Source organism: Urocitellus parryii, chromosome 6 (assembly GCF_045843805.1).
Source record: "Urocitellus parryii isolate mUroPar1 chromosome 6, mUroPar1.hap1, whole genome shotgun sequence".
Classification (NCBI taxonomy): Eukaryota; Metazoa; Chordata; class Mammalia; order Rodentia; family Sciuridae; genus Urocitellus; species Urocitellus parryii.
The window spans coordinates 1,776,175-1,802,931 of NC_135536.1; the positions used below are offsets into that span (position 1 = coordinate 1,776,175).

Below are 26,757 nucleotides of genomic sequence, written 5' to 3' on the forward strand. Positions count from 1 at the left end.
TGATGTCCAGCCAGCCCCCGTGGCCCTAGACCAGCTCTGAGTGTGCAGAGACAAGGAGCACAGGATGGTGTTCCCCGAAAGCCACTCCAGGGTCCTGAGCACCTCACACCCCACCCCAATCTCTGGACTCCAGTCCTGCTGAGCCTCGCAGGCTGGCCTCCTCAGCCCTGGTGTCCCCTGGAGCAGCCCACTGCTTGGACTCCTCCCCCACACTCCCTAGAAGCCCCCTCCAGCCCTCCCTCCGGGGCCACGCTCAGTTATTGTCAGGGGACATCAGACGGTGTAGCTGGCTATAGCTACCACAGTGATGCTGCCCAGAGCAGAAACTGGGGCAGCTGGATGCCCCTCCACAGCCCCAAGCCTGGCAGCTGCCCCTCTGGGTCTTGGGCCCCCTCAAGGCCACTGACCTGACCTTGGCCATGAAGGATAGGCCCCTCTAGCAGGAGGTCCAGATTCTAGAGCAGAGGCAACTGTCCACATGTCCATGCGTGGCTGGAGGGGCAGAGCAGGGGCGAGGAAGGGAGAAACCCAGAGCCCCTGCATGGGGAGAGGGCCCAGGGCAGAGCCAGGACGGGGTCCTGCAGGGGACTGGCAGTGCGCCTGCCGCCAGCATGGCCAGGTGGTGCCTGCAGCCCCCGGGTGATCTGGAACAGGCCACAGCAGGGCCAGGCCTGAGTGGAGAGTGGGCCCAGGCCCAGGGCCCAGGAGAGAAGCAGGAGCTCAGAGGCTCGCAGGCTGCTCCAGGGCTCACGGGCCCCACAGGCACTGGCCCTCCCCAGGCTCCACCCTCACCCCCCCCCCACTGCAGGGAAACTAGGGTCAGGGCAGCGGCCAGGACTCAGGTGACCAGGTGGCCAGACACCCTGGCTACATCATGCTATGGGGACCAGCCTGCAGGTGAACCCCTTCGTGCTACCTTCTGGGCCTCAGGGGGACTCAGGGTCACTTCTGGGGGATGTCCTCCAAGCCCCACCTACAGCTCACCATCCAGAGCACATCCTCCTGAGGGCCCAGGGGAGATGGGCAGACAACCCCAGGCCCTGGGGACAGACCATATTGTTGGGGCCTCTGTCACTGTGTCAGTGGATAGCAGATACCACAGTGATGTGACCCATGTCCCAAAGCCATTGCCACTCCCAAGTGCTGGGATGCTCACCTCAATCCGTTCTCCCAATAGACTTAGGAGGCTACTGACTCCTCAGCAGCTGCTGTCCTGACCTGGAGAGCCAGAGCAGGCTCCAGAACACGGTGGCTGACCACACCCAGCCCCTGGCTGGCACCCAGTGTCCAAGGCAGAAAAGGGTATGAATGTCCAGATGTCCCAGCCACATGTCAGCTCCCCAGAGACCCTTTCTGGGGTCAGAGGGGCTCCACCCCACCCTGCTGGAAGCCACAGGGACGGGAGCCACTCCTCACAGAGCTCCTGGGGAACCCTCAGAGTGTGAACAGGGAGGACAGTCACCTGGGGGGTCCTCAGGAGCCCAGCACTCTCTCCAGGGACGGTGTCTCTCCCTCCCTCTCTTCTCTCCTCATGTCCCCTTCCACAGAATGGTGGGGACACCATCCAGGAGGGTGGCATGTGGGCACGGGGCACCTAGGTGATCTGCTATGAGGCTGTGTCACGGTGCACTGTGAAGTGGTGCCTGTGTTTGGCCACGTAGGATCCCAGGTGCAGGCTGCAGAGCAAACACCTGCCAATCTGCTGTCCTCACTGAGAGGACCCCAGGCTAAGGAACCTGCCACCTCCACGCCACCCTGGGTCTGCCTGGCCACAGGTGGCCCACGCCTGTTGACCACAATCCCGCTCCCAATGAGCCAGTCTACCCAGCCCAACTCATGTGAGACCCCTACTTACTGCTCACCAAGAAAGGCACTGACATCCTGAACAGATTCTGAGCAGCCCTGAATCACAGTGGATAGAGCTGGGTCTACCCCTGTGAGAAGAGCTCTGCCCAGAACTGCCCACGGCAGCTGGGGAGCACAACCCACACCCACCCTAAAGGGTCTGGGGCCTCCAACTACACTCAGTTGAGTCCAGGTGCTCAACTGAGTTGGCCCACCCCGGCTCCCATCATTGCACTGAGCCCCACAAGCTCACCCCATGCCCAGTGCCAGGGGCTGGAGGGAGGTTGTGCAAGGGATTCTCTCACAGTAGGACACCTCCAATGGCTAAGGCCAGGCCCAAAAAACCCCTGACAAGCCCAGCCCTCACCTAAAAGTGACCAGTGGAGCAGCAGACCCCTCAGACTGGATGGACCCGACACCCCACAGCACCTGGGCCAGAGCTCTAGAGGGTGATTTGGCTGGACACTGGAGCCCCAAGGCCTGGACTGGAGGTTTGGCTATCACCTGGCAAGCCCAAGCTGAGACCTGGGAGGAGGACAAGCTAGCAGACAGCTGACCTGCACTAACAGGACGGGGCTGAATGCCCCAGGGGAGCCAGCTGCGCTGAGACCAGAAACTTCTAGAGCTCAGGAGAGAAGAACCCAGTGGTCCAGGGACACCTCCTCACAGCTGGACAGGACCAAGAGGGACACTGAGCCCACCTACAGGGGACCCCACAGGCCTGGGATTTCTGCTGGTGTTTATGTCCCTGTGAGGTGAAGTAGCTGGCCCCACAGGGTCCCAGCAAGCAAGAAGCACCAAGGCCAGCTCCACGGGCAAGAGGAGGCATTTGGGTCAGAGTGCAGGTCAGCCGACACCTCCCCAAGGACTCCTTGTCCACTCTGTACTCAAGGAGAACAAGGACAGCCCATGCCGGAACTGGGAACTCAGGCCAGGAGACATCCCCCTACTCACGTTGCAGCCAGGGGGAGCCCTCCCTGGGCTGGGCCCTCCTGACAGGTGGAAGGGAATTTGTGCAGGCCTGAGACACTGTGCATATTATAGTACCTGGTACGCACAGTGCCACATGTCACACATAAAACCTGCCCGGAATCCACCCAGAGCCTAGCTGATACCTCAGCCCTACTCAAGTGAGACCCTTCCTTACTGCTCACCAAGAAAGGCCTGACATCCTCAACAGATTCTGAGCAGCCCTGAATCACAGTGGATAGAGCTGGGACTACCCCTGTGAGAAGAGCTCTGCACAGAACTGCCCACGGCAGCTGGGGAGCACAACCCACACCCACACTAAAGGGTCTGGGGCCTCCCCCTGCAGGACTCAGGGGCCACTCACCTGCCTCCCTTCCTGACAGAAGGAGCCAGTGCTGCTTGCAGGTGGGGGCAGTGGGCCCCAGAGCAGCCTGACCCACCCTCCAGGTTCAGAGACCCAATGCCCTGCCCCGCCTGGACTCTGGAGCTCAGCCAGACTAGGCCACAAGAGATGCCACCCTCCCCCTGGGCACCTCAGCTCACAGGAAGCAGATAAGTTCCGGGCCAGCTCTGTGAGAGCCCCCTTCTGGCCACCCCTTCTTGCCAGGCCCTCCTTCCCTCCTGTTCTGCACAGGACAGCACATGGGCAAATGCAGCTTTGTGCCAACCTGCGGCCGCCCTGCACACACCAGGGCCTCATCCCAAGAGGGGCATGGGAGGCCTGATTGACAGCCACTCATCAGAGCCACAGGTCCACGGGTGACCTACTAGGGCCCAGCCCTCGATCTGGAGTCTCCAGGTGGACAGTGCCAGGTCTCATAGGATCGGGGATACCGGCTGCTGCTGTTGCTGCTGCTGCAGAGCTGTTGGCTTTGCTTGGTGTGCAGGGAGCCCCACACACTCCTGGGGTCAGAAGCACACTGTGCAAGTACAGGAGACCCATGCTTGCTTCCTTCCCTGTGCCTTTAGAAAGTGGGCACACAGGCATCAGGGTGAGGTGGTGGAGCTGTGAGTGTACTTGAGAGCATACATACGGCACAGAGAGCTGGGGCCAACAGGCTGCACCATGTGGCAGCCAGGACCCAGGTGCATGCCAGGCAGGCTGCATCCAGCTGAAGAGCTGTGTTAGAACCTCTAGAGTGACCACCAAAAGTAGCAAGGGGCAGAGCTGAAGTGCAGTAGCCTTGCTTCCCCAACCCCAGTGGTGCTGTGCTTACAAAGCACAACCTAGTGGCTCAGGCAGAACCCTTAGACACAGAGGCTGCCATATGGCAGCACCATCATGCCAGCCTAACGGGATCTGGTGCCCCGTGCAGGGTTGTGCTGCAGGAGGTCAGAGTGGCTGTCCAACAGCTCCCTGCAGTGTCCCTGCAGCCACACTTGCAAGGGAATGAGGGTGGGGGATAGGGTGGCCAAGGGCCCTACAGACCTGTCCAGAATGAGGTCCAGCACCTGCCTTAGGGGTCTCCATATCCAGACGAAGCCACTGAACCCCGAGCCCCAAGGATGAGCAGCCCACAGAGATCATCACCCAGGACTCAGCAGGGAAAGGAGACAAAGATTAAGCCATAGAAACACCTATGTAGAGTCATATATGGTATCCACTTACATCACATTCTCCTCCTTCCAGGCTTTACACGTCAGATATAATTTGTCCCCTGAAAGCTCACGTGTGAAAAAAGAAAGTTTAGAAGGAAATGATGGGGTTATGAGAGCCTTAACTGAGTCAGTGAGTTAATCCACTTGAATATATTAACTAGATGATACCTATAAGCAGGAAGGTGTAGCTAGAGAAGGTGGGTCATTGAGCATGACTTTGGGGTTTATTTTTTGTCCCTGGTGGGCTAAGTTTAGTCTTTCCCTGTTTCCAGATTGCCACATCCTGAACTGCTTCCCCCCACCATACTCTTTACCATAAGGTTTTACCTACCTTTGCCCAGAGGAATGGAGTCAGCCATCTAGAGACTGAGACCTTTTGAAACCATGAGCCAAAATGAACTTTTTCCCTTCTCTAATTGTCCTTGTCAGGTCTCTTAACCACACTGATGAAAACAATGACTAAAACACGAGTTGGTACCAGGAGTGGGTCACTGCTGTGACTAACCTGACCGTGTGGTTCAGAAGTTTTTGGAGCTGGTTTGTGAAGGGAGAAATTTTGGAAATGTTAGTGATACAAGCTGGAAAAACTTCAGAATGTTGTAAGCAGAGTTTAATGGGCAATTCTGGTGGAAGCCCAGAAGACCAATACCAATAGGACTGCAGACAGTAAAGACAAGGCTCAAGAGGTTTCAGAGGAAAAGGAAGATTCTCTTAACAGTTGAAGTAGAGACAACCATGTTATAATCAGGAAAAGAAGTTGACTTATTTTTTCCCATGCCCTGAGACTTAAAGGTGATGATCTAGTGGAGAAAATTTCAAGGTAAAAAATTCAAGCAATGGCAAGAATATTTCTGGCAGCTTTTAGTCAAGTTTACTGTGATAATAAGAAGAGAAAAAGTTTTTAAAAAACTTGTAGTTTGGCAAGTACAAAGGGGGCTAAGGAAGTTGTGGTAGTTAAAGAGATTGTAGCCATGAAAGATGCTAATACTTTACCCATAGACAATAGAAAAGATGGCTTGAGGGCATCTCAAGATCACACCAGCTGAGGCTCAAGGGAGTTAAAAGTAAAGGTTCCTGGAGTTAAAAGTAAAGGTTCCTGGGCTGGGATGTGGCTCAAGCGGTAGCGCGCTTGCCTGGCATGCGTGCGGCCTGGGTTCAATCCTCAGCATCACATACAAAGATGTTGTGTCCGCTGATAACCAAAAAATAAATATTAAAATTCTCTCTCTCTCTCTCTCTCTCCCTGTCTCACGTTCTCTCTTTAAAAAAAAAAAAAAAAGTAAAGGTTCCTTTGAGAAGAGGCCAGTGAGGCTCCTGGCTTGCACAGGTAGCAGGAGGGACCTAGGAAGTTATTTCCCATGCTCAGCCACCTAGTACTCAGGGAAATCTGCTGCCATGGTCCCTGGAGACTTAGCTACTGCTCAAGATAGTAGCAGAACTTGGCATCAACCATGTGGTTCTGGTTCTGCAGGATGGCAGGATGCTGGAGGGGGGTCATTACAGATTTCACTGAGGTGTCAAAGGAAGGCCTAGGAGGCCAGGCATAGTGCCCAGGGTCAGAGTCCCTGTGGGCAGCCTCTTAGAGGGTGATGTGTGGAGATGTGAGGAGAAAGCTAAAGCTGCAGTGGAGACCTCCAAGATTAAGAAATTCCAGGGCTGGGGAAAGCTGCAGGAGTTGAACAGAGACAAGGCAGGAGAGAGACCCCTTGGGATGCAATCAGCAAAGCCATGGGGCTGAGTTACCCAAGCCCTTTGGACACATCACAGAAGCAAAAAGGCTAACTACAACACTCTGCAGAGGCAAAATGTAGAGTTATGTTGTTTTTCTTTTTTAAACTAATTTATTTTTTGATAATATATATGTATTCATTTTTGTGCAATGGCCACATTGAACCAATTAATTGATGCATACTTATTCTTTGTGATAAGAACACTTAAGTTCTACTCTGTTAGAGAGTTTCAAGAACATGTTACATGCCGGGTGCTCTGGCACATGCCTGTAATCCCAGCAGTTTAGGGGGGTAAGGCCAGAGAATCACAAGTTCAAGGCCAGGCTCAGCAATTTAGTGAGGCTCTAAGCAACTTAGGGAGACTCTGTCTCAGAATAAAAAATTAAAAGTGCTAGGGATGTGGTTTACTGGTTGAGCGCCTCTGAGTTCCATCCCTGGTCCAAGAAAATAAATACATAAAGTTACATTGTCATCCCCTGTAGCCACTATGTTGTAAGACCACCTTGAGCCCTGGCCCCTAATGGAGTGTGTCTCTGGGACCCTCCCTCACCCTCCGCCCACTCCCAGCCTGGGCCACCACCCTTCCCTTCTTCAGGCTCCACTAGAAGGTGGGACTGCGTGCTGTGCCTGGCCTCATTCCTTTGGCCTGATGCTCTTGGGGTTCATCACGGGCTGCAACGACAGAATCTTCCTCTGGGAGGCCGAGCAGCCTCCACCGACACTCGGGCATGTTTTCCCCTCCTTTCTTCAGTCCGGGTTGGGGCCATGGACACGGCGGCGATGCCCCTTCAGCACATGCTCTGGTTTCCCTGGATGAACTCCTCTCACCAGCCACACTGGACACCGTTACTGTAGGAAAACAGAACACAGGGCACCCAGCACAGGTGGGACCTGCCAGTGTGACAGAGGCCTCAGGATGAGCCAGCAAGGCACAGAGGTGTAGCCCTTGGGCTCTGAGTTGCAGAGCCGCTGGGCCTGCAGAGATGGGCTCAGGGACACATGTCCAGGACACAGCCCTTAGTCCACTGTGACCCCAGAGCAAGAATGGAACCCCCAAACTGCTCTCCTGCCCAACCAAGGAAGGTCCCACAAAGAGCCAGCCAGAGGAGTGAGCTTCAGGCAACAGGAATGCGCGTGAACTGTGTCAGCCTCACAGACAGCAGGAAAGCAGCCACCAACAGCCTGTTCCCAGGAAAGCACCGCCCCAGAGCTCCACAAGTGACTTCAGGCCCAGGGTGAGTGACGCAGTGACCGGAGCCATGAGGAAAACCAGAACCCAAGTGCTGTGCCCAAGAAGGACAGGACAGAGAGGCACATGGGACCTGGCCAAGGCCATGGAAAGAAGCAAAATTTAAAAAGGAGATTTCAGGTCGACAGTGGAATGAGCCTGAGAGAAAGAGACTTGGGGGGGTGACTGAGGGGACACGCAGAGCCCATTAGAGACCACAGACTGAAGAGAGGTGGCAGGCAGAGTCAGGTGGAGAGCCGCCATCGCTCAGGCCCATCCCCGGACAGGAGTGCGGTACGGACACCAGGCAAGTCGTCCCCCAGCCCTGGCCATTTCCCCCCAACACACAGAATGTCCAACTCCATTTCAAGGTAGAGTTTTCAGTTACATTTTAACTATTATTCCTCTGCAGCGACTTTCGGCAGTTAATTTTGGAAATTATTCATCTGAGCACATTCAAGGACACCAGATCACCTCCACAAAGGAAATGGGCTGACCTGGGCCTCTCTCCATCCACACTGGACACCAGAACAACAGGTGGCCTCTGCAGGATGCTGAGGGGGGACAAGAGCGTGTGTCTAGGCCACCAAGCCTCCTCCAAGAGTAAGAGGCAGGGGCCATGCCCATGACCCGAGCCACCCAGGTCCATGTTCAAGGCCTGTCGGTGACTTAGAGAGACCCTGTGTCAAAGTAAAATAAAAAGGTCTGGAGTAGAGCTCAGGGGTAGAGCACCCCTGTGTCCAATCCCCAATACCAAGAAGGAGGAGGAGGAGGAAGAGGATGAGGAGGAGGAGGAGGAGGAGGAGGAGGAGGAAAAAGAAGAAGAACAAGAGGAGGAGGAGGAGGAGGAGGAGGAGAAGGAGGAGGAGGAGTAAAAAGAAGAAGAACAAGAGGAGGAGGAGGAGGAGAAAGAAGAGGAGGAAGAAGAAGATGTGGAGGAGGACAAGGAAAAGGAGAAGAAAGAGGAGGAGGAGGAGGAAGAAGAAGAAGAGAAGGAAGAAAAAGATGTGCAGGAGGAGGAGGAAGAGAAGGAGGAGGAGAAGTAGAGTAGAAGGATAAGAAGAAACAGAATAAGGAAGAGGTGGAGAAAGAAGAGGAGGAGGAGAAAGAAGAAGGGGTGGTGGAGGACGAGGACAGGAGGAGGAGGCGGAGGAGGAAGGGAGGAGGAGAAGTTAGAGGAGAAATGGAAGGGAGGAGGAGAAGGTAGAGGAGAAGGAGGAAGGGAGGAGGAGAAGGTGGAGGAGGAGGAGGAGGGGAGGAGTGCAGGAGGGCACGAGTGGAGGAGGAAGAACGGCCTTGGAGAAGCCAGGCCAGGAGCCAAGATTCAGGTGGGACTGGGGCAGACAGGAATGCAGCTCAAGTGGCCTCAGCTGGAAGGACACCGTCTCCCCACAGCATGCATATTCCACATAAGTAGCTGGTGGCCTCAGCCCATGGCACCACAAGCCAGAGGACATCAGTATGGCTGCCCGAGCTCATGGACAGTGAGCACCCTCTCCAAGGAGGCTGGTTGCTGATGAAGCCACAGATGGTGGAGGAGCAGCCAGCTGTCCCAGCTCATGCACCCCGAGGACTGGAGCAGTGTGCAGAGCACAGCCCAGAGGACGTTCTAAAAGCTATAGTTTACAGGTGACCAAAGCAGACAACAAGAAAAGAACCCCTGACAATGGATTGCAGACTCCTTGGGGATGTTCAAATACAGAGCACAGAGTGTGTGAAATCCAGTCAAGCCTTTGGAGAGAAGGGGGTCAAGGGTCGGCTCCAGCCCAGGCAGCCACTGCCTGGCTCCAGCTAGTCCTGCCCATCAGTTTCTCCCAGGAGGAAGAGCTCAGGACCCCCCTGCAGTAAAGAGAATCCAGCCCCTGCTCACAGATCAGACAGCGAGGGGTCCTCACTGGCGGAGACACCCCAACTCGGTGCAGCCCAGGAGTCCTAGGGCAGATGGGGCAGTGGGAGGAGTCCAGGAAACCTCCAGGGGATCTGAGCATCCTCTGTGACGCCATCTCAAACTCCACTGCAGGGTCAGGTCATTCTTGCACCTTCTCCCCTTCCCTGTCCTGTAGGGAGGGGTCCAAGGAAGGCAGAAGGAGCAGCCGCCAGCCAGTCGCCAAGCTGCATGCTCCAGTGCCCTGCCCTCGCCAACCTAGTCTCCCAGGCTGGCTCAGGGCAGGCACTTGTGCTGGATTCTAGCAGGAGGGAGAGGAAGCCTGTCCTTGGGAACTTGGGTAGAAATGCACTCAGGCTCAGCTTGGTTCCCAGACACCGCTGCCAGGCACAGCACCTCTCCCAGGAGGGGCAATCCAGGCCTGCCCACTCCAGGCCTGCCGAAGCACACTGTGCCGGGGCCTCCTGAGGCCAGCAGGGCGCCCAGGCACTCAGTGGAGCAGAGGAGTCTCAGCTCGGCCCCATCCTAAGGCCTCCTCTGCAGAACTCCTGCTGCCTCCAACACAGGGCAGGTGACAGCCACACCAGGGATCTCAGGGGCCTCCCCAGAGCCAGAGCACTCGCTGCTCCCCTCTCCCCTGTGCCATCCCCAGGAAGGTGTGATGGGTCCCTTTTGCAGGTGCCAGGCACAAGGGAGTCAGAGGCAGCCAGCCCAGGAGGAGAGCAGGAGTCGGCCACAGTGCCTGTTGTGGCCAAGTTGGCAGCCAGCTGTCCCTGCACAGACGCTGAGTGACGCTCCGCCTGGCCCAGCACCCGGCCAACCTGGGGCTGCCACTCTGCCCCTCCGGGTGCTGTGGGCTGAGCGTCCAGTGTGGCCCACTGTCCCCATGGCTTAGGGCAAAGGCCAGGGCAAAGGAGCTTGCCTGGAGGCCAAGAACTGCGGATCACCCAGGTCACTGCATCCGTGACACAGGTGTGCCTCCAGAGGCCAACGGTGGGGGGTACAGGCACCCCAGCTCCCGCAGCACCTCCCACTGCACCCAGGGAAGAGGCAGGGAGGGCCCCAGGGCTTCCTCTGAAAGGCTCCACACTCTGCACAGGCCAGTCCCCGTCACACTGTGGCCAAGAGGAGCTGCAGGACCTACAGACGGCCTGGGCACATGGTGCCTGCAGTCAGGCTGCCCCTCTGCAGGGTGCAGAGCAGAGGGGCAGGGGCCTGGGGGACAGGCAGTGCTGGAGGCCACCCCAGCTGACAGCAGCCCTGGCCCTAGAGAGCAAGACCAGGTGCTTCCTCAGGTCCCGCAGCTGCTCCTCTCCTCCAGCAAATTCCTCAGCAGAGAGGAGAGGAGAGCCTCAGCGGGCTAGAGACAGAAGGACCCCAGAGGAGGTGAGTCTCAGAGGGCAGGTTCAGAGGTCGCATGAGCAGGACAGCCAGAGTGAGGAGGAAGACCTACTTCTGTCACGATGCCACTGAGGAGGCCAAACACAGGAAAGAAGAGCCATGAAGCCACATTCCTCCTGTGCTCACCTCCTGTGCCCCTGGACCTAGGCCTCAGTCACCTGTGTCCTCACCTCCTGTGCCCCTGGACCTAGGCCTCAGTCACCTGTGTCCTCACCTCCTGTGTCCCTGGACCTAGGCCTCAGTCACCTGTGTCCTCATCTCCTGTGCCCCTGGACCTAAGCCTCAGTCACCTTCTGTCCTCATCTCCTATGCCCCTGGACCTAAGCCTCAGTCACCTTCTGTCCTCACCTCCTGTGCCCATGGACCTAGGCCTCAGTCACCTGTGTCCTCACCTCCTGTGCCCCTGGACCTAGGCCTCAGTCACCTGTGTCCTCACCTCCTGTGCCCCTGGACCTAGACCTCAGTCACCTGTGTCCTCACCTCCTGTGCCCCTGGACCTAAGCCTCAGTCACCTGTGCCCTCACCTCCTGTGACCCTAGACCTAAGGCTCAGTCACCTGTGTCCTCACCTCCTGTGTCTTTGGACCTAAGCCTCAGTCACCTCCTGTCCTCACCTCCTGTGGCCCTGGACCTAAGCCTCAGTCACCTCCTGTCCTCACCTCCTGTGTCCCTGGTCCTAAGCCTCAGTCACCTCCTGTCCTCACTGTCCTGTGCCCCAGTCCCAGGCCTTAGTCATTTCCCTCCTCAGGGTCCTTTGCCCTGATCCCAGGTCTGCCCTCTCCTCCCCTCCTTGGCTCTCCCTCGTGGCCTCCTTTGCCCACCCCTCCCTGGTCATGGTCCCTGCCCTTACATGGAGGCTTCTCAGCTTCTCATATCCGCTGCTCATCCCTGCCCTGGTGCCACCTGGCACTCTTCCCTTCCTGTTGGGTCTCCCTGCCCTTTGTTCCCAGGACCTCCCTGTGCTGCGGACCCCTGCAGGAGCCCCGCAGCTCACCCCACCTTCCACTCTCTGTGGCCCCTCACCCTGTCCTTCCCAGAGTCCCTTCACAGATGCCCTTCCTGGGCCACACTGTACCAGAGCAGCCCGTACCCCCGGGCCCTGGGCTCTTCTCTCAGGCCACCTTCATCTCAGCCACATGTGCAGAGCCAGTCCTGCTGTCAGCTCCCGTCCCCTCCCAGGCCTCCCCGTGACGTCAGGGTGCCTCCCCATCTTGGCTGCTCTGTGCCCCACCCCCGCAGTCCCCCCACATGTGCTCACAGCTGCATTCAGGCCTAGGTGACTCCGCACTCACTCAGGGCCACGCCTCGGCTCCTGTGTGGCCCACCCCAGCCCAGGGCCTGACAGGTGGTGGACGCAGGCCGCACCTGGGTCCAGGTGGAGGGCAGCCGTGCAGGGCTAGGACAGGGTTGTCTGCCTTAGCCATCTTTCCTGCACCCATCCAGGGGATGTCACAACCCCTTGTTTAGGGCTAGGAGCTCCAGGGGGTCAGGGAGGGCACACAGCCACGTGCAGCCACAGGACCCAGCACCAGGGACACTGTCCTCCAGGACCTTGCAAATGCCAACCTGGGAGTCCCCAGTCCTCCAGACCAGGGTGCCGCCCCCCACTGCCACAGCCGGCCTGTCCCTGCAGCCAGCATGACGAGAGAGGGCGGCAGACCTGCGTCCCCCCAGCTGGGAGCTCTAAGACAAGAAAAAGCCTGACACTCTAGTGACCGCTACAGGGGCAGGCCATCTGCTCCCAGCGCAGGAGTGACTGTACCGCTGGGGGTTGGGTCTCCGTGTGAGTCAGTCGATGGCAGAGGGGAAGATAAGGGCCCAGTCCAGCCCACCAGGGGCTGTGCACAGGGCTCCCAGCTGCTGGCCCAGTCGGTGGCCCCCTGCTGCTCTCTAGGGCCTCCCGCCTGCGGGGGTTGGGGGGTGGGGGGTTTTGGCTGAGCCAGGAACCACAGTGGTAACTGGATCCACAGTGACTGAGGGTTCTACAAAAACCAGCACCACCCTCGAGCTCTGTGAGCCCAGGGAGAAGACGCACTGGGCCCTGGTGGAGGGTGAGGGGGGCTGGCCCACGGGCAGGAGGATGCAGAGGGACAGGTGGTGTGGGCAGGGGCTAAGCAGCACAGACACAGGCATCAGCAGAGCTCAGCAGGGAAACTGTGTCCCCTGGGACCAATGAAAAGCCCCACCTGCACCCCAGCGGGGCGGAGGCAGGGGGTTGGCTGGGGACTGGGGTGGAGGTCTCTCCCACCAGAGGGCAGAATCTCCAGGGTCTGGGGCTCCCCTGGGCTCCCCGGGACCCTGTGCTGGAGGTTTCTGTGTCCCTGGCCACAGGGCAAGCTCACTGTGCCTATGGTGACTTCGACTTCTGGGGCCAGGGCACCCTGGTCACCGTCTCCTCAGGTGAGTCCTGTTCTTGGGGACAGCTGGGGTGGATGGGCAGAGCCAGGCCAAGAAGACATTTTTGTATGAGAGCAGCCAGAGGGCAGAGGCTGTGCTACTGGTACTTTGATTACTGGGGCCAGGGCACCCTGGTCACCGTCTCCTCAGGTGAGTCCCTTCCAGGTCTCTCTGTTTTCCCTGCCTGGTCCCTGGGCTCTGTACCCCATCTGGGTCCAGTGCTGGGGGGTGTATAGTTGCTGTCTCTGCCAGGTCGCTACAGCCCCAGCCTGGGGGATCGGACGGCGGTGGTGGTCCCGCTAGGCAGAGGGAAGCCTGGCCACAGGCTGTCTGGGAGGGAGAGCTTGCTGGCAGAGCTGGGGGCACCCTGGCCACAGGAACCCGGAGCCCCGGGCCAGGGAGCCTGGGCTGCGTCTCCCTGGGCTCTTCAGCCCTTGCCCGTCTCCCTCCCGGCCCAGGCACAGAGCAGGATGCTTTGTGTTTTGTGTTGGGTGAGATGAACTTAGGAGCAGGCCTCTGTGCTGTGGCCAGCTGGGCACGGGCGGCAGGTGGGCAAGGTTTTTGTACTACCCCAAATTGGGGCTGTGGCAATGTGATCAATACTGGGGCCAGGGCACCCTGGTCACCGTCTCCTCAGGTGAGTCCCTTGCAAATCCCTCTGTCTTCCCTGCCTGATCTCTGGGCTCTGTGTCCATCTGGGTCCTGTAGCCCACCTGCGTCCAGCACTGGAGAGTGGACCAGTTGCTGTCTCTGCCAGCCCGGTCGATTGGACTGCCGTGGTGGCCCTGCAAGGCAGAGCCTGGCCACAGGCTGTCTGGGGAGCAGAGCTGGGGGCACCGTGGCCACAGGAACCCGGAGCCCCGGGCCAGGGCGCCTGGGCTGCCTCTCCCTGGGCTCTTCAGCCTGTCTCCCTCCTGGCCCTGGGGTCCAGGCGCCCAGAGCAGGCTGGGAGCCGCCTGCTTTGTGCTTTGTGTTGGGTGAGATGAACTTAGGAGCAGGCCTCTGGGCTGTGGCCAGCTGGGCAAGGGCGGCAGGTGGGCAAGGTTTTTGTATCACCCCAAACTGGGGCTGTGGCAATGTGATTACTTTGATTACTGGGGCCCTGGCACCCTGGTCACCGTCTCCTCAGGTAAGTCCTTCCAACCTCTCTCCTCTCCTCTCAGAAATCTTCTGCTGCATTTTGGGGCAAATGAAAGTGGGTCTTGGGCCAAAAGGGGCTGGGGCTGGACTGGGGCCGGCAGGAGGTCGCAGCTCATGCAGACAACTCCCTCTGCCCTGGACTCTGCACCAGGGGTCTCTCTGGGGGTCCAGGCCACACTTGCCTTTGGGGTCCCACTGCCCTCACCTTCAAGGGCTCAATCTTAGGTAGTGTCAGGGCCCTGACTGGTGCGGTTCTTGTCTGGGACCCAGCCGCAATTGTCACAATGTGACGATGCATTTGATGTCTGGGGCCAGGGAACCCTGGTGACGGTCAGCTCAGGTGAGTCCTCTGCCCACCCTATCTGACTTGGGGAGACTTGGCAATTCAGGGTCTCCGTGTCAGAGCGGCATTCTGGAACTCAGGAGAGGGAGCCGGGGGAGGGCCGCGGCAATGGGAGCTGATGCCCACTTTGAGCCACGGGAGTCTGGGACAGGGGCATGACTGGCATGGTTCTTGTCTGGGTCCCAGCCACATCTGTCACAATGTGACGATGTTTTTGATGTCTGGGGCCAGGGAACCCTGGTGACCGTCAGCTCAGGTGAGTCCTCCGCCCACCCCATCTATCTGACTTGGGGAGACTCGGCATTTCAGGGTCTCCTTATCAGAGCGGCATTCTGGAACTCAGGAGAGGGAGCCGGGGAAGGGCCGCGGCAATGGGAGATGGAGATCCAGGCCCCCTCGTCCCCAGCTGGGCCACGGGAGTCTGGGCAGGGGCATGACTGGCTGGTCTGGGTGAGGGCTCCGGTCTGTGCCAAGCCACATCAGGCATCTTGTGACTGCGGCATGACTGGGCTTCTGTCTACTCTGAGGCCCTGCGTTTGGGGCAGGGCCCGTTGGTGTCTGTTGGGCTCCTGTGAATTAGGAGCGGTCAGTCAAGGGTCACATTTCCCGGGCCACCGGCAGTCCAGCTTCTGAGGGTCCAGACTGGAATGTGTGGATTGGGGCCATGAAGGGCTCAGGAGCCGCTGGCCCAGGTGAGGAGAGGAGTGACTGGCCGGCTCCAGTGTGGTGCCAGAGGTCAGTGTCGCGGCCAGGGGACCATGTCAGGGCAGGCTCCAGGGTTCTTGTGGGGTGCAGGTGGAGACTGCACCATTGTGATTACTATGGCATGGACATATGGGGCCGAGGGACCTCAGTCACCGTCTCTTCAGGTAAGAACAACTGCTCCTGGCTTTCATTCTCCTCCACTCTTCGGTTTTCTGAGCACCCAAGACTGGTTCTTGGGACATGTCCCCGAGGGGACCCATGTGGGCTGGCCAGGAGGGGTCAGGGACTGGGGAGCCTCCCTTGGCTTCCAGATGCCTTTGGAAAACTGGAATAAGGTCTGGTGCATCCCATGGAGAAAGTGAGCCTCTGGAAGGGGGCTCAGGGTGGGAGGCCGTGTTTTGGGTGAGTTGCTGAAAAGGAGCAGAACCCCTCGGGGGTCTGGATGATGTTCAGTTTTTGAGCCGGTGTGGGCTGAGGAGTGTGCCTCAGTGACAGCCCCTGTAGAAGGGCTATGGCGCCTGGGAGAGCGTGGAATAGAGGGCTTTTCTTAGAATCCTGAGGTGTGCTGTGTGCCAGGCGGTAGTTTAACTTCTATAAAGTTAACTCTGAGTGAGTGAGTAGCCTCGGTCCTGGTGAGTGGGCAGCTGCAGTCCTGGCAGGGACATAGGGACCAGGGGAGCCAGGCTCCGAGAGGACAGTCCCTGGCAGGAGCTTGGAAAGGCTCACTTCTTAGTGTCTGCATAGTGGTTGCCGACAAAAATGGCAAGAAAATTGTGACTTAAAAATACGAGAGGTTTTTAGTAAGTTCGGTTTTTATTGAAAACTGTTTCCAGTGAACAACTGTAAGTCCTGTCTGCAATGTCTGATTCGGGACTGGCTTTGACAGCAAGGAAGCTAATTTATTTTTTTAATTAATTGAACAGTGGTGAGCTGGGTGATGAGTGGGTCCAAGATGGCTTCAGCAGTGGGGGGGGGGGACACAGCCCCTCCACCCTCCGCAGGTGGCAGGAAGCAGGCCACATGGAGAGTCTATTTCAGGAAGCAAAAAAACACCATAGGTAAATTTATAGCTGTGGTAAGAGGAAGTGGCACTGAAAGGCTCTGCCAGCAGCATAGATCCGAAAGTTCCTCAGCAAAACAACACCTGCACGATTTGCATTTCTAAAATAAGGTGAGGGTGCTGGCGGGAAGTGCCTGGGCCTCTTTCAGCTGTGCGGTTTCAGTCTTGGCTTATGGATTCTAGTTTGTTCAGACTTGACTGACCAACTTCAAAGCTGTTTTCATTTTCAAAGCAAGATGTATATGAAAGTGAACAGTCTTGGGGCAGTTTATTAATGTACTTAGAAAACTTTTTGTAAATTACTTTGTTGTCCTCCATGTGACAATTAATCTCAACCCTTTAACTAAAGCCTGCAATATTATTTTTACAGTGACTCTTTACGATTTTTAAGCCAGTCCGTTTACTCTGTGATTAAGAGACACTTAGACATTCTGGAAAGATGCCTTTTGAAGTTATTTTTGAGACCACTTTTCCAATATTCATTTTAGAATAAATTTTAGATGAAGGGTGAAGAGTTGTCTTGAATTACTTCAGTTAAAGGTGGTAGTTCGTGAATTAAGAGAAAATCCAGCAAGAGAGTGCAAAAAAAGAATGCAGGCACTGGCCCGAAGATGAGGCTCTCTTCCTGACCACGCTGGCTGGGCTTCTTGTCCAGGGAGCGCTGGCAGGGGTCTGAGAGCAGGTTGCTCCTGGCCTGGCCTGGGCCTGGGTCCCCCAGGACCGCCTGGTCCTGGGAATGTGTGGGCTGGCTGCTGCCACCAGGCCAAGTGGCTAATCGTGAATCAGCTGGATAAAATGCACTTGGAAGAATCAAAGACCCTCGGGACCTCCCTGTGACCCGGCACCCAACGTGGTAAGAGAGGCAGTGCCCACTGCCAAGGCCGCTTTTCTGGAAAGTCTGTACTGATGTTTCCTCCGATTTGAAGGGGAACGGATCTTTTGGGAAGAGAAGGCTTTTGTGAGGCCCTTGAGGGGCCGTTGTCTAGGATCCATTTTGAACTTCTCCTGAAGTCCCCGTTGAGGGGAAATGGGCAGGAGGGGCTCTAGTGCTTATGACCTTGATGGTTCTGCTCGTGATGCTTTTCAATCCACAAAGCTGCAGCTCTGGCTTTTAGATGGTTATGGTGCTTCTAAAGAGCTTCATGGCAAACAGAAGAATTTTAAGTGGCAAATTTAGATAAAATGACTTTTCTGGTCGTTGTCAGTAATGGTTTTAATCTAGAGGGAGCTTAGCATTGGGGGTTAATTTTAGTCTTGGAAGAAGGAGTCCAGGCTAAAGGGTGCTGTCTCCTGGAAGTCGGGCTCTGAGGGAGACGACCCAGAGTGCTTCCCCTGACAGAGCAATGCCGGGGATTCTGGCAGGAAAGGGATTTTTCATTGTTGTTAGGAAAGACCCTACATTCTTGATCTAAATCTCAAGATGTTTCAGTGAATTTGAAGTTGTCAGGATATAGTCTTCCCTGCTGTTCAAGGATGGTAGTGATTGATAAGATTGCTCTGCAGCCGAGAGCCAGTCAGAATAGGGTAGGAGACGGAAGCCAGCAGGGTTGTGCAGGACCCAGGAATGGGGTGGCTTTAGCTGAGGTCTGCTGGGCTGTGCTGGGCTGAGCTGAGCTGGGCTGAGCTGAGCTTGGCTGAGCTGGGCTGTGCTGGGCTATGCTGGGCTGAACTGAGATGGGCTAAGCAAAGCTGAGCTGGGGGCTAAGCAAAGCTTGCTGGGCTGGGTTGAGCTGGGCTGAGCTGAGCTGGGCTGAGCTGGGCTGAACTGAGCTGGGCTAAGGTGGGCTGGGCTGTGCTGAGCTGGTTGGGCTGAGCTGGGCTGGGCTGAGCTGGGCTGAGCTGGGCTGAGCTGAGCTGAGCTGAGCTGGGCTAAGCTGAGCTGGCTGGGCTATGCTAGGCTAGGCTAAGCAGAGCTGGGCTAGGCTGGGCTGAGCTGGCTGGGCTATGCTGGGCTGGGCTAAGCAGAGCTGGGCTGGGCTGGGCTGAGCTAGGCTGGGCTGAGCTGGCTGGGCTATGCTAGGCTGGGCTAAGCAGAGCTGGGGCTGGGCTGGCCTGAGCTGGGCTGAGCTGGCTGGGCTGAGCTGGGCTGGGCTAAGCAGAGCTGGGTTGAGGTGGGCTGAGCTGGGCTAAGCAGAGCTGAGCTGGCTGGGTTGGGCTGGGCTGGGCTGGGCTAAACAGAGCTGGGCTGGGCTGAGCTAAGCAGAGCTGGGCTAGGCTAAGCTGTCTGGGCTGAGCTGGGCTGGGCTAAGCAGAGCTGGGCTGAGGTGGCTGGGCTTGATGGGCTGACCTGGGCTAAGCTAAGCTCGCTCCGCTGAGCTGGGCTAAGCAGGACTGGGCTGAGCTGGGCTGAGCTGGGCTAAGCAGAGCTGAGCTGAGCTGGCTGGGTTGGGCTGGGCTGAGCTGAGCTAAGCAGAGCTGGGCTAGGCTAAGCTATCTGGGCTGAGCTGAGCCAGGGCTAAGCAGAGCTGATCTGAGCTGGGCTGACCTGGCTGGGCTGGCTGAGCTGGGCTGGCCTGAGCTGGGCTGGCCTGAGCTGAGCTAGGCTGGGCTGAGCTGGGCTGAGGTGGGCTAAGCAGAGCTGAGCTGAGCTGGGCTGAGCTGGGCTGAGCTGGGCTAAGCAGAGCTGGGCTGGGCTGAGCTGGGCTAGGCTGGGTTGAGCTGAGCTAAGCAGAGCTGGGCTGGGCTGAGCTGGGCTGAGCTGGGTTGAGCTGGGCTGGGCTGAGCTGGGCTGAGCTGGGCTAAGCAGAGCTGGGCTGGGCTGGGCTGGGCTGAGCTGGGCTAAGCAGAGCTGGGCTGGGCTTGGCTGGGCTAAGCAGAGCTGGACTGAGCTGGGCTAAGCAGGACTGGGCTGAGCTGGGCTAAGCAGGGCTAAGCAGAGCTGGGCTGAGCTGGCTGGGTTGGGCTGGGCTGACCTGGGCTAAGCTAAGCTGGCTCCGCTGAGCTGAGCTGGGCTAAGCAGAGCTGGGCTGGGCTGGGCTTGGCTGAGCTGAGCTGGGCTAAGCAGAGCTGGGCTGACCTGGCTGGGCTGGCTGAGATGGGCTGAGCTGGGCTAAGCAGAGCTGGGCTGAGCTGGGCTGACCTGGCTGAGCTGGGCTGGCCTGAGCTGAGCTGGGCTGACCTGGGCTGACCTGGCTGAGCTGGGCTGAGCTGGGCTAAGCAGAGCTAGGCTGGGCTGAGCTGGGTTGAGGTGGGCTAAGCAGAGCTGAGCTGAGCTGGGCTGGTCAAGGCTGGGCTGAGCTGGGCTAGGCTGGGTTGAGCTGAGCTAAGCAGAGCTGGGCTGGGCTGAGCTGGGCTGAGCTGGGCTAAGCAGAGCTGAGCTGGGCTGAGCTGGGCTAAGCAGAGCTGGGCTGGGCTGGGCTTGGCTGGGCTAAGCAGAGCTGAGCTGGGCTGAGCTGGGCTAAGCAGAGCTGGGCTGGGGTGGGCTTGGCTGGGCTAAGCAGAGCTGAGCTGGGCTGAGCTGGGCTAAGCAGAGCTGAGCTGGGCTGGTCAAGGCTGGGCTGAGCTGGGCTAGGCTGGGTTGAGCTGAGCTAAGCAGAGCTGGGCTGGGCTGAGCTGGGCTAAGCAGAGCTGAGCTGGGCTGAGCTGGGCTGAGCTGGGCTAAGCAGAGCTGGGCTGGGCTGGGCTTGGTTGGGCTAAGCAGAGCTGGGCTGAGCTGGCTGGGTTGGGCTGGGCTGACCTGGGCTAAGCTAAGCTGGCTCCGCTGAGCTGAGCTGGGCTAAGCAGAGCTGGGCTGGGCTGGGCTGGGCTGGGCTGAGCTGAGCTGAGCTGGGCTAAGCAGAGCTGGGCTGACCTGGCTGGACTGGCTGAGCTGGGCTGAGCTGAGCTGGGCTGAGCTGGGCTGACCTGGCTGGACTGGCTGAGCTGGGCTGAGCTGAGCTGGGCTGAGCTGGGCTGGGCTGGGCTGAGCTGGGCTAGACTGAGCTGGCTGAGATGGATGAACTGAGCTGGGCTGACGGGGCTTAGCTGGGCTGAACTGGGCAGGGATGAGATGGGTGAGCTCCCATGGGTTCAACGGAGCTGGGCTAAGCCAAGCTGAACCACACTTAGCTGAGCTGAGGTCACATGGAGTGGACTGGGCTGAGCTTCACTGAGTTATATTGAACTAAATTGTCTAAACTGAGCTGGACCGATCTGAGCTTGGATGAGCTGGGCTGTTTGGGGTTATTTTGGGCTTAGCTGGGTTAGCTGCTGTAACAAGGGTGAACTAGCTGAGCTGGGCTTGTCTCTGTGACTTGTGCTGAGCTGGGTGAGGTGACCTGAAATGCATGGGCAGAGCTGCCCTAAACTGGGCATAGCTGAAAGGTGCTGAGCTAGAGTCAGCAGGGCTTATGGAAATTCAGCTCCTTTAGCAAGTCTGAAGAGACTGTTTCGGGCTGGATTGACCTCTGCTGGGCCACATGGACTCTGCTGAGCTGAGCTGGCTGTGCCGGTTGGTCCTGGCCAACACTGTCTGGGCAGATATTTGTGATCCACTGTGCTTCCCACACACTGCCTGGAGCTGCCTGCCTGGGGAGATTTCAGGGTGAGCTTCTGTGCCCGAGCTGGGTGCTGTGGGAGCTGAGCCTGCCAGTGCTGAGGGCCAGTGCCCAGGAAGAGGCAGAGCTGGCGCAGGCTTGAGCTCCAGCCGAGCCTCCTGCATGGGGAGCTGGGATGCAGGCCTGTCCCTGAGTGCAGGTGTCAGTGCTGCCTGTGGCCAGCTCGACATGTGCTGTTGGGAGCCCCCTCCCACCCTCCTGGCTTTAAAAACTGGAGTCCCACAGCCAGAGGCCCTCCCGCTGCCCCAGAAGCCTCACATCAGTTCAGCTGTCACCTGACCTCCTGCCACAGCTAGCCTCAAATGTGCAGGCCGGGGGCCTACAGGAGGCTCAGCACTGGAGCGAGCTGCAGTGGGGTGGGGGCTGGGAGAAACCCCTGACCAGCAGGGCGCAGGAGACGACTTCTCACCCTTCCCTTTCTTTTTGTGCCTCGGGGTCCTCAGCGAGCCAGTCGTCCCCAAGCCTCTTCCCCCTCGTTTCCTGTGAGAGCCCCTGGTCCGACGAGAGCCTGGTGACCGTGGGCTGCCTGGCCAAGGACTTCCTGCCCAACACAGCTACCTTCTCCTGGAACTTCAAGAACAACACAGTGATCCGTCAGGGTGTCAGGACCTTCCCTTCGACGATGGTGCAGGGCAAGTATGCCGCCACCTCTCAGGTCCTGCTGTCCTCCAAGGACGCCTTTCAGGACCCCGACGAGTTCCTGGTGTGCAGAGTCCAGCATGGCGGTAACAACAAACACAAGGAGGTGCCCCTCCCAGGTGAGGTTGGGGACCCTCTGGCCTGGCTGGAGGGAGCTATGGGGGGCTGCTTCGCAGGCTGAGCTGACACCTTGTCCCTTATCTCAGGTATTGGAGTGGACCAGTCCCCCAACGTGAGTGTGTTCATCCCATCTCGAGACTCCTTCTCTGGTCCCGGCAAACGCGAGTCCAGCCTCATCTGTCAGGCCACGGACTTCAGCCCCAAGCAGATCACAGTGTCCTGGCTCCGGGAGGGAAAGGTCTTGACATCTGGCTTCACTACGGGCCCTGTGACCGCAGAAGCCAGTGGGTCCCAACGCTCAACCTTCAGGGTCACCAGCACACTGACCATCACTGAGAGCGACTGGCTGAGCCAGCACGTGTTCACCTGCCGCGTGGATCACAGGGGACTCACCTTCCAGAAGAACGTGTCCTCCGTGTGTGGCACCAGTGAGTGCCCCAGTCCCGGGCCCAGCATTCCCCACACCCTGCCAGGGCACCCACACAGGTTCCCTCAGGTGGTGCCTGCCCCCCAGACCTGCCATCTGCTGCCCGGGCCTGGGCAGGGGCAGAGGCAGCAGAAGCAGCAGTTGGGTGGGGTGGGGGGAGTCGCCCCTGCTGCAGCAGGACACCAGGGCTGGGCGGATCTGCTGCCACTCCTGGGGAGCTGCCCCCAGTCTCACGGCCACCCACCACTCAACCAGCATTCTCTCCACAGCAAGTCCACCCACAGGCATCCGGGTCTTCACCGTCCCCCCGACCTTTGCCGGCATCTTCCTCACCAAATCAGCCAAGCTGTCCTGCCTGGTCACAGACCTGGCCACCTACGACAGCCTGACCATCACCTGGGCCCGCCAGAATGGAGAGGCTCTGAAAACCCACACCAACATCTCCAGCAGCCACCCCAATGGCACCTTCAGTGCTGTGGGCGAGGCCAGTGTCTGTGTGGAAGACTGGGAGTCCGGGGAGCAGTTCACATGCACAGTGACCCACAATGACCTGCCCTCACCGCTGAAGGAGATCATCTCCAAGCCCAGGGGTAGGCTCGGCCCCCAGCACCCCGCCCCCCTGCTCCCAGGATCCCCCGTCCCACCTTCACTCACCACCGTCTCTCTTCTCACAGAGGTGGCCAGGCACTCCCCGGCCGTGTACCTGCTGCCGCCAGCCCGGGAGCAGCTGGCCCTGCGGGAGTCGGCCACGGTCACCTGCCTGGTGAAGGGCTTCTCCCCCCCGGATGTCTTCGTGCAGTGGCTGCACCGGGGGCAGCCCGTGTCCTCAGACAAGTACGTGACAAGCGCCCCGACACCTGAGCCCCAGGCCCCGGGCCTCTACTATGCCCACAGCATCCTGACAGTGACCGAGGAAGACTGGAACTCAGGCGATACCTTCTCCTGCGTCGTAGGCCACGAGGCCCTGTCACACATGGTGACCGAGAAGACTGTGGACAAGTCCACTGGTAAACCCACCCTGTACAACGTGTCCCTGATCATGTCTGACACGGCCAGCACCTGTTACTGACCCGCTGGCCACCCGCCAGTCCAGGTCCTGGGGTCCCTTCGCTCTGTGTGCACACTAACTGCATCAGTGGAGTGAGATGCCACGTTTTATAAAAATCAGAATAAAAAGATCCGTTCAAAAGATGCTGGTCTTGAGTGTGCGATGCTCTCACCTGCTGTGTCCCTCTCGCCCTCCACGCGACCCCTCCTGCCTCGCCACCTGCCACCCGCAGCCTCCCAGGGCGCTCAGGGCGGGCAGTCGCCACGCTCTTCCTCCAGCTGCTTCCAGAAACAGCCAAAAGCTCTGCCACACCACACATGCAGCACACCCGCACACACAGACACTCGCACACACGGGCTCCCAGGTCCCCGCACACACAGACATGCACACCCACGTCCTGGCACACACAGACACACACACACACTGACAGGCAGGCACACGGACTCCCCAGGCACAGACGCGCCGGGCAGGGACACACAGCACACCCAAGCACACTCACCTGTGCTCATGAGCACGGGGACGCACTCTGCAGGCCCGGCCTGGGCAGGACCCCCACCCGGGCGGCAGTCCACCACACACTGGAGCCCTCCTGCACTGCTGCCTCAGGCTTCCCGCTGGCCTCTGCTTGTCCTTCTGTGTGTGTGTGGAGATGCTTCCTGGCTCGGCCCGCCTGGACTTTTGCCAGGGCTGCTGTCCTCAGGCCCGGGGCTCAGAGCACCACCCTGGCTCTGCCACTGCAGCTTTTTGAGGAGTCCCAGCCTGTGTCCTGTGGCAGCTGCCCCAGGGACTGGTGCCTCCTGTCCAGGCTCTCGGTGGAGGCTGTGGGTGACCCCAGCCGCCACCTGTGAGAGAAGCAGGGTCCAGGCCACATCCTGACAGAGGAGGCAGTGACCAGATATGCCCTGAGGGCAGTAGGTGGCCCTGGGTGCCCCTCGGATAAGGACACCTTGGGAGCTCTGTCTGAGCGGTCTGCCCCGCCAGCACCCACCTTGCTCCCCAACCTGGAGAACAGCAGGCAGGAGAAGGCCCAGGGGGCTCGAGGCCTCTGTGGGGAAGACAGGGACCCAACAAGGTCACCAGGCACACAGCCCAGCCTGCGGCCACCTCCTAGAAATCCCCCATGTGCTCAGCCCTTGGAGGCCTGGGGTTCAGTTGTCCCCGAGGGCCCATCTGTGCAGAGGCCACAGACCCCACTGAGCACCCGTGTCCCTCCAATGTCTGTCTGTCCAGTCCCAAGAGCTGTCATGCTGATAGGGCAGGACCAGCTAGCCAGGACATCCCCACATGGACTCTGCTCCGAGCAGGGGATGAAGTGGCCGAGTGCTGGCAGAGTCAGGAGGGGAGGGCCTCAGCCCCCAGCTCCCTCTGCCCATCCCAACCCCAGGACACAGGGAGCCCCTACACTGCGCAGCCCAGGTACTGGGCTAACTCCTCAAGGAAAGTCCACTCTGCCGCAGTCCCCACCTCTGCCCTCCTGCACCTGTCTGTGTGCCACATCATCTTGCTCTCTGTGCCACCCCAGGGCTCCGAGGACCAGGTCCTGGAGTCGCCAGCTCAGCTTGGCCTGTGCTCTGTCTCTGTCCAGCCCACACGGCTGGACACCCAGCCCATTCTGGCTGGATCTCTTCCAGATGGGCCCAAGAGGCGGGTGGCCAGATGCACTGCTGGCACAAAGCCTGGCTTCTGCTGTGGGCCCAGGCCCAAGCTGACCCTCCTCCCCATGTGTCCCCTTGCAGAGGGGGAAGTGAACGCCGAGGAGGAGGGCTTCGAGAATCTGTGGACCACTGCCTCCACCTTCATCGTCCTCTTCCTCCTGAGCCTCTTCTACAGCACCACCGTCACCCTGTTCAAGGTAGACTGGCCCTGGGGCTGCAGAGGGGACAGGGGCCCTGGCTGGGTGGCAGTCCTGCCCCACCTCTTAGCTAACCGGGCAGCAATTCACACTGTCTCTGTGGCCCACAGGTGAAGTGACTTATCCGGGGATGGACATCGGAGGTCAAGAGACTGACCGACCCGCAGGGGCACTGCCTCTTGGGCCAGGGCAAGCCAGCCTTGTGGCCCATAGACTTGGACCTGAATCCTCCTTGGGTGGCCCTCCAGCTTTGCACTCTAGGACGCAGGCTGCTTTTGACACTGGCCCCAGCCCTGGGACTGCTGTCCGCCCTGCTTCGCCGAGCGTGTGTGTGTAGCCTGACACCAATACAGTTGTCCTCTCCTGGAACCGCTCTGTGCCGAAGGGTCTTGTTTCCTTTTCAGACTTTCCATGTTGTGTGGGCATCCTGAGTGAGGAGGCCAGATCCAAAGGGGGCCAAGGGGCAGGGAGCGACCTGGCAAGGCTTGCAAGGTGACACCCCAAAGGAGAGGCCCAGAGGCGGGAGGCCACAGGTGGCTGCTCATGGCTGTGGAGCCTGATGGAAGGACAGTGGCCAGCAGTAAAGAATTCCAGGCCTGGCCTCCTACACAGTCCAAACAGGGAGGTGGCTTGGGCCTCCGTGGGTCTGGCAGGGGCCTCTGCCCACCTTCTCTCTCAGTGCTGTATCCAGCCAGCCTGAGGGCCACGTGCCCCAAGGATTCAGAAGGGCCAGACTGGGCCTCGGGAGCATGTGCACACCCCCTGCAGGGGGCCAGGCATCACACTTTTTGGGGAGGGGGTGCCAGGGACCTGCAGCAGTGGGCGTGGACCGGAGGGTGGAAAGCAGAGCAAAGCTGGGTGGCCTGCACTTGGTGCCTTTAGGCTGCTGTGACCAAAGCCTGGGCAGGTGTTCTGACCAAGGCACCAGCAGTTTCCTGTCCAGTGAGAGCTGCTCCCTGGTTGGTAGGCAGTTCCTCCTCATGTGGTGGGAGGGATGGGGGTCTTTCTGGGGCTCTTATCCAAGGCCACTAATGCCCTCTGGCCCTAGTCACTTCCTGAAGGCCAGACCTCCCAATGCTGTCACCTTGGTGGTCAAGGTTCAGCAGAGAAAATTTGGGAGAGGACAGAAAGCTTCAGTCCACGGCAGCTCTTAGGAGATCACAGGACAGGAGGGCAAAGGACAGGAGAAGCCAGCACCTGGGTCCTGGGCTAGAGTTAGCTCGGAGACAGGACCCTGCAGAGACAAGCTGCGGGCAGCATCAGGAGCTGCCCTTGGTCATGGCTGGGGCATGGACTGCTTGGGCAGTCTACAGGTCCAGGGGAGGCCAGGCCAGCTGTGGGGCAAGGGCCAGCAGAGGCAGTGGTGGGGAAAGGGTTGCAGAGGAAGGGTTGGGATGGTGCCTCACTGAGGGCCAGTCTCCTGCAGCCAGGTCCCCAGAGGGGTGACCTCGAGTGTGAAAGAGCACGGGGTCTCATCTTAGCCAGACGTCACAGGATACCCAGCACAGCGTGTCCTCTAGCGGTGCTGGAGGCCAGACCTGGGCGCCCTGGGGTCGCAGGGCTTGTTCTTCTCGTCAGCAGGGAGAGTGTGCTGCAGGCCTCTCCCGGGGGCCACCTCTCTGAGTGCAGTCTGAGCTGGGCACCCTTTTATGGAGACAGGCGTCCTGTGGGATCAGATGCCCCCACAGTCCATGGCCTCATCTCAACGTGAGGACGTCTGCAGACTCCATTTCCAAACTCTCATTGTCCTGAGGCCCCGGGACTTGGGACCAGCAGGGCCCAGTGAATCCCCTGGCGTCTCGTGTCCGGCATCTCCTCCAGTGGTGTGGTCATGG

The 26,757-nt window shown here is 59.0% G+C and overlaps 1 protein-coding gene and 1 gene segment (V, D, J or C); both read left to right on the forward strand.

Moving 5' to 3' along the window:
• Positions 1–26,757, forward strand: part of LOC144255320 (Ig heavy chain Mem5-like) — a 117,322-nt gene that overhangs the window by 51,362 nt on the left and 39,203 nt on the right. The window contains exon 2 of the mRNA XM_077799700.1: positions 12,988–13,056. Within this exon, the coding sequence (XP_077655826.1) occupies positions 12,988–13,056 (69 nt within the window). The remainder of the gene's footprint in view (positions 1–12,987; positions 13,057–26,757) is intronic.
• LOC113177997 (Ig mu chain C region membrane-bound form-like) lies at positions 13,122–25,094 on the forward strand. The segment is given in 8 exon segments: positions 13,122–13,203; positions 14,036–14,182; positions 21,280–21,594; positions 21,682–22,023; positions 22,292–22,612; positions 22,697–23,029; positions 24,807–24,922; positions 25,033–25,094. Coding segments are annotated over 8 exon segments (1,665 nt in total).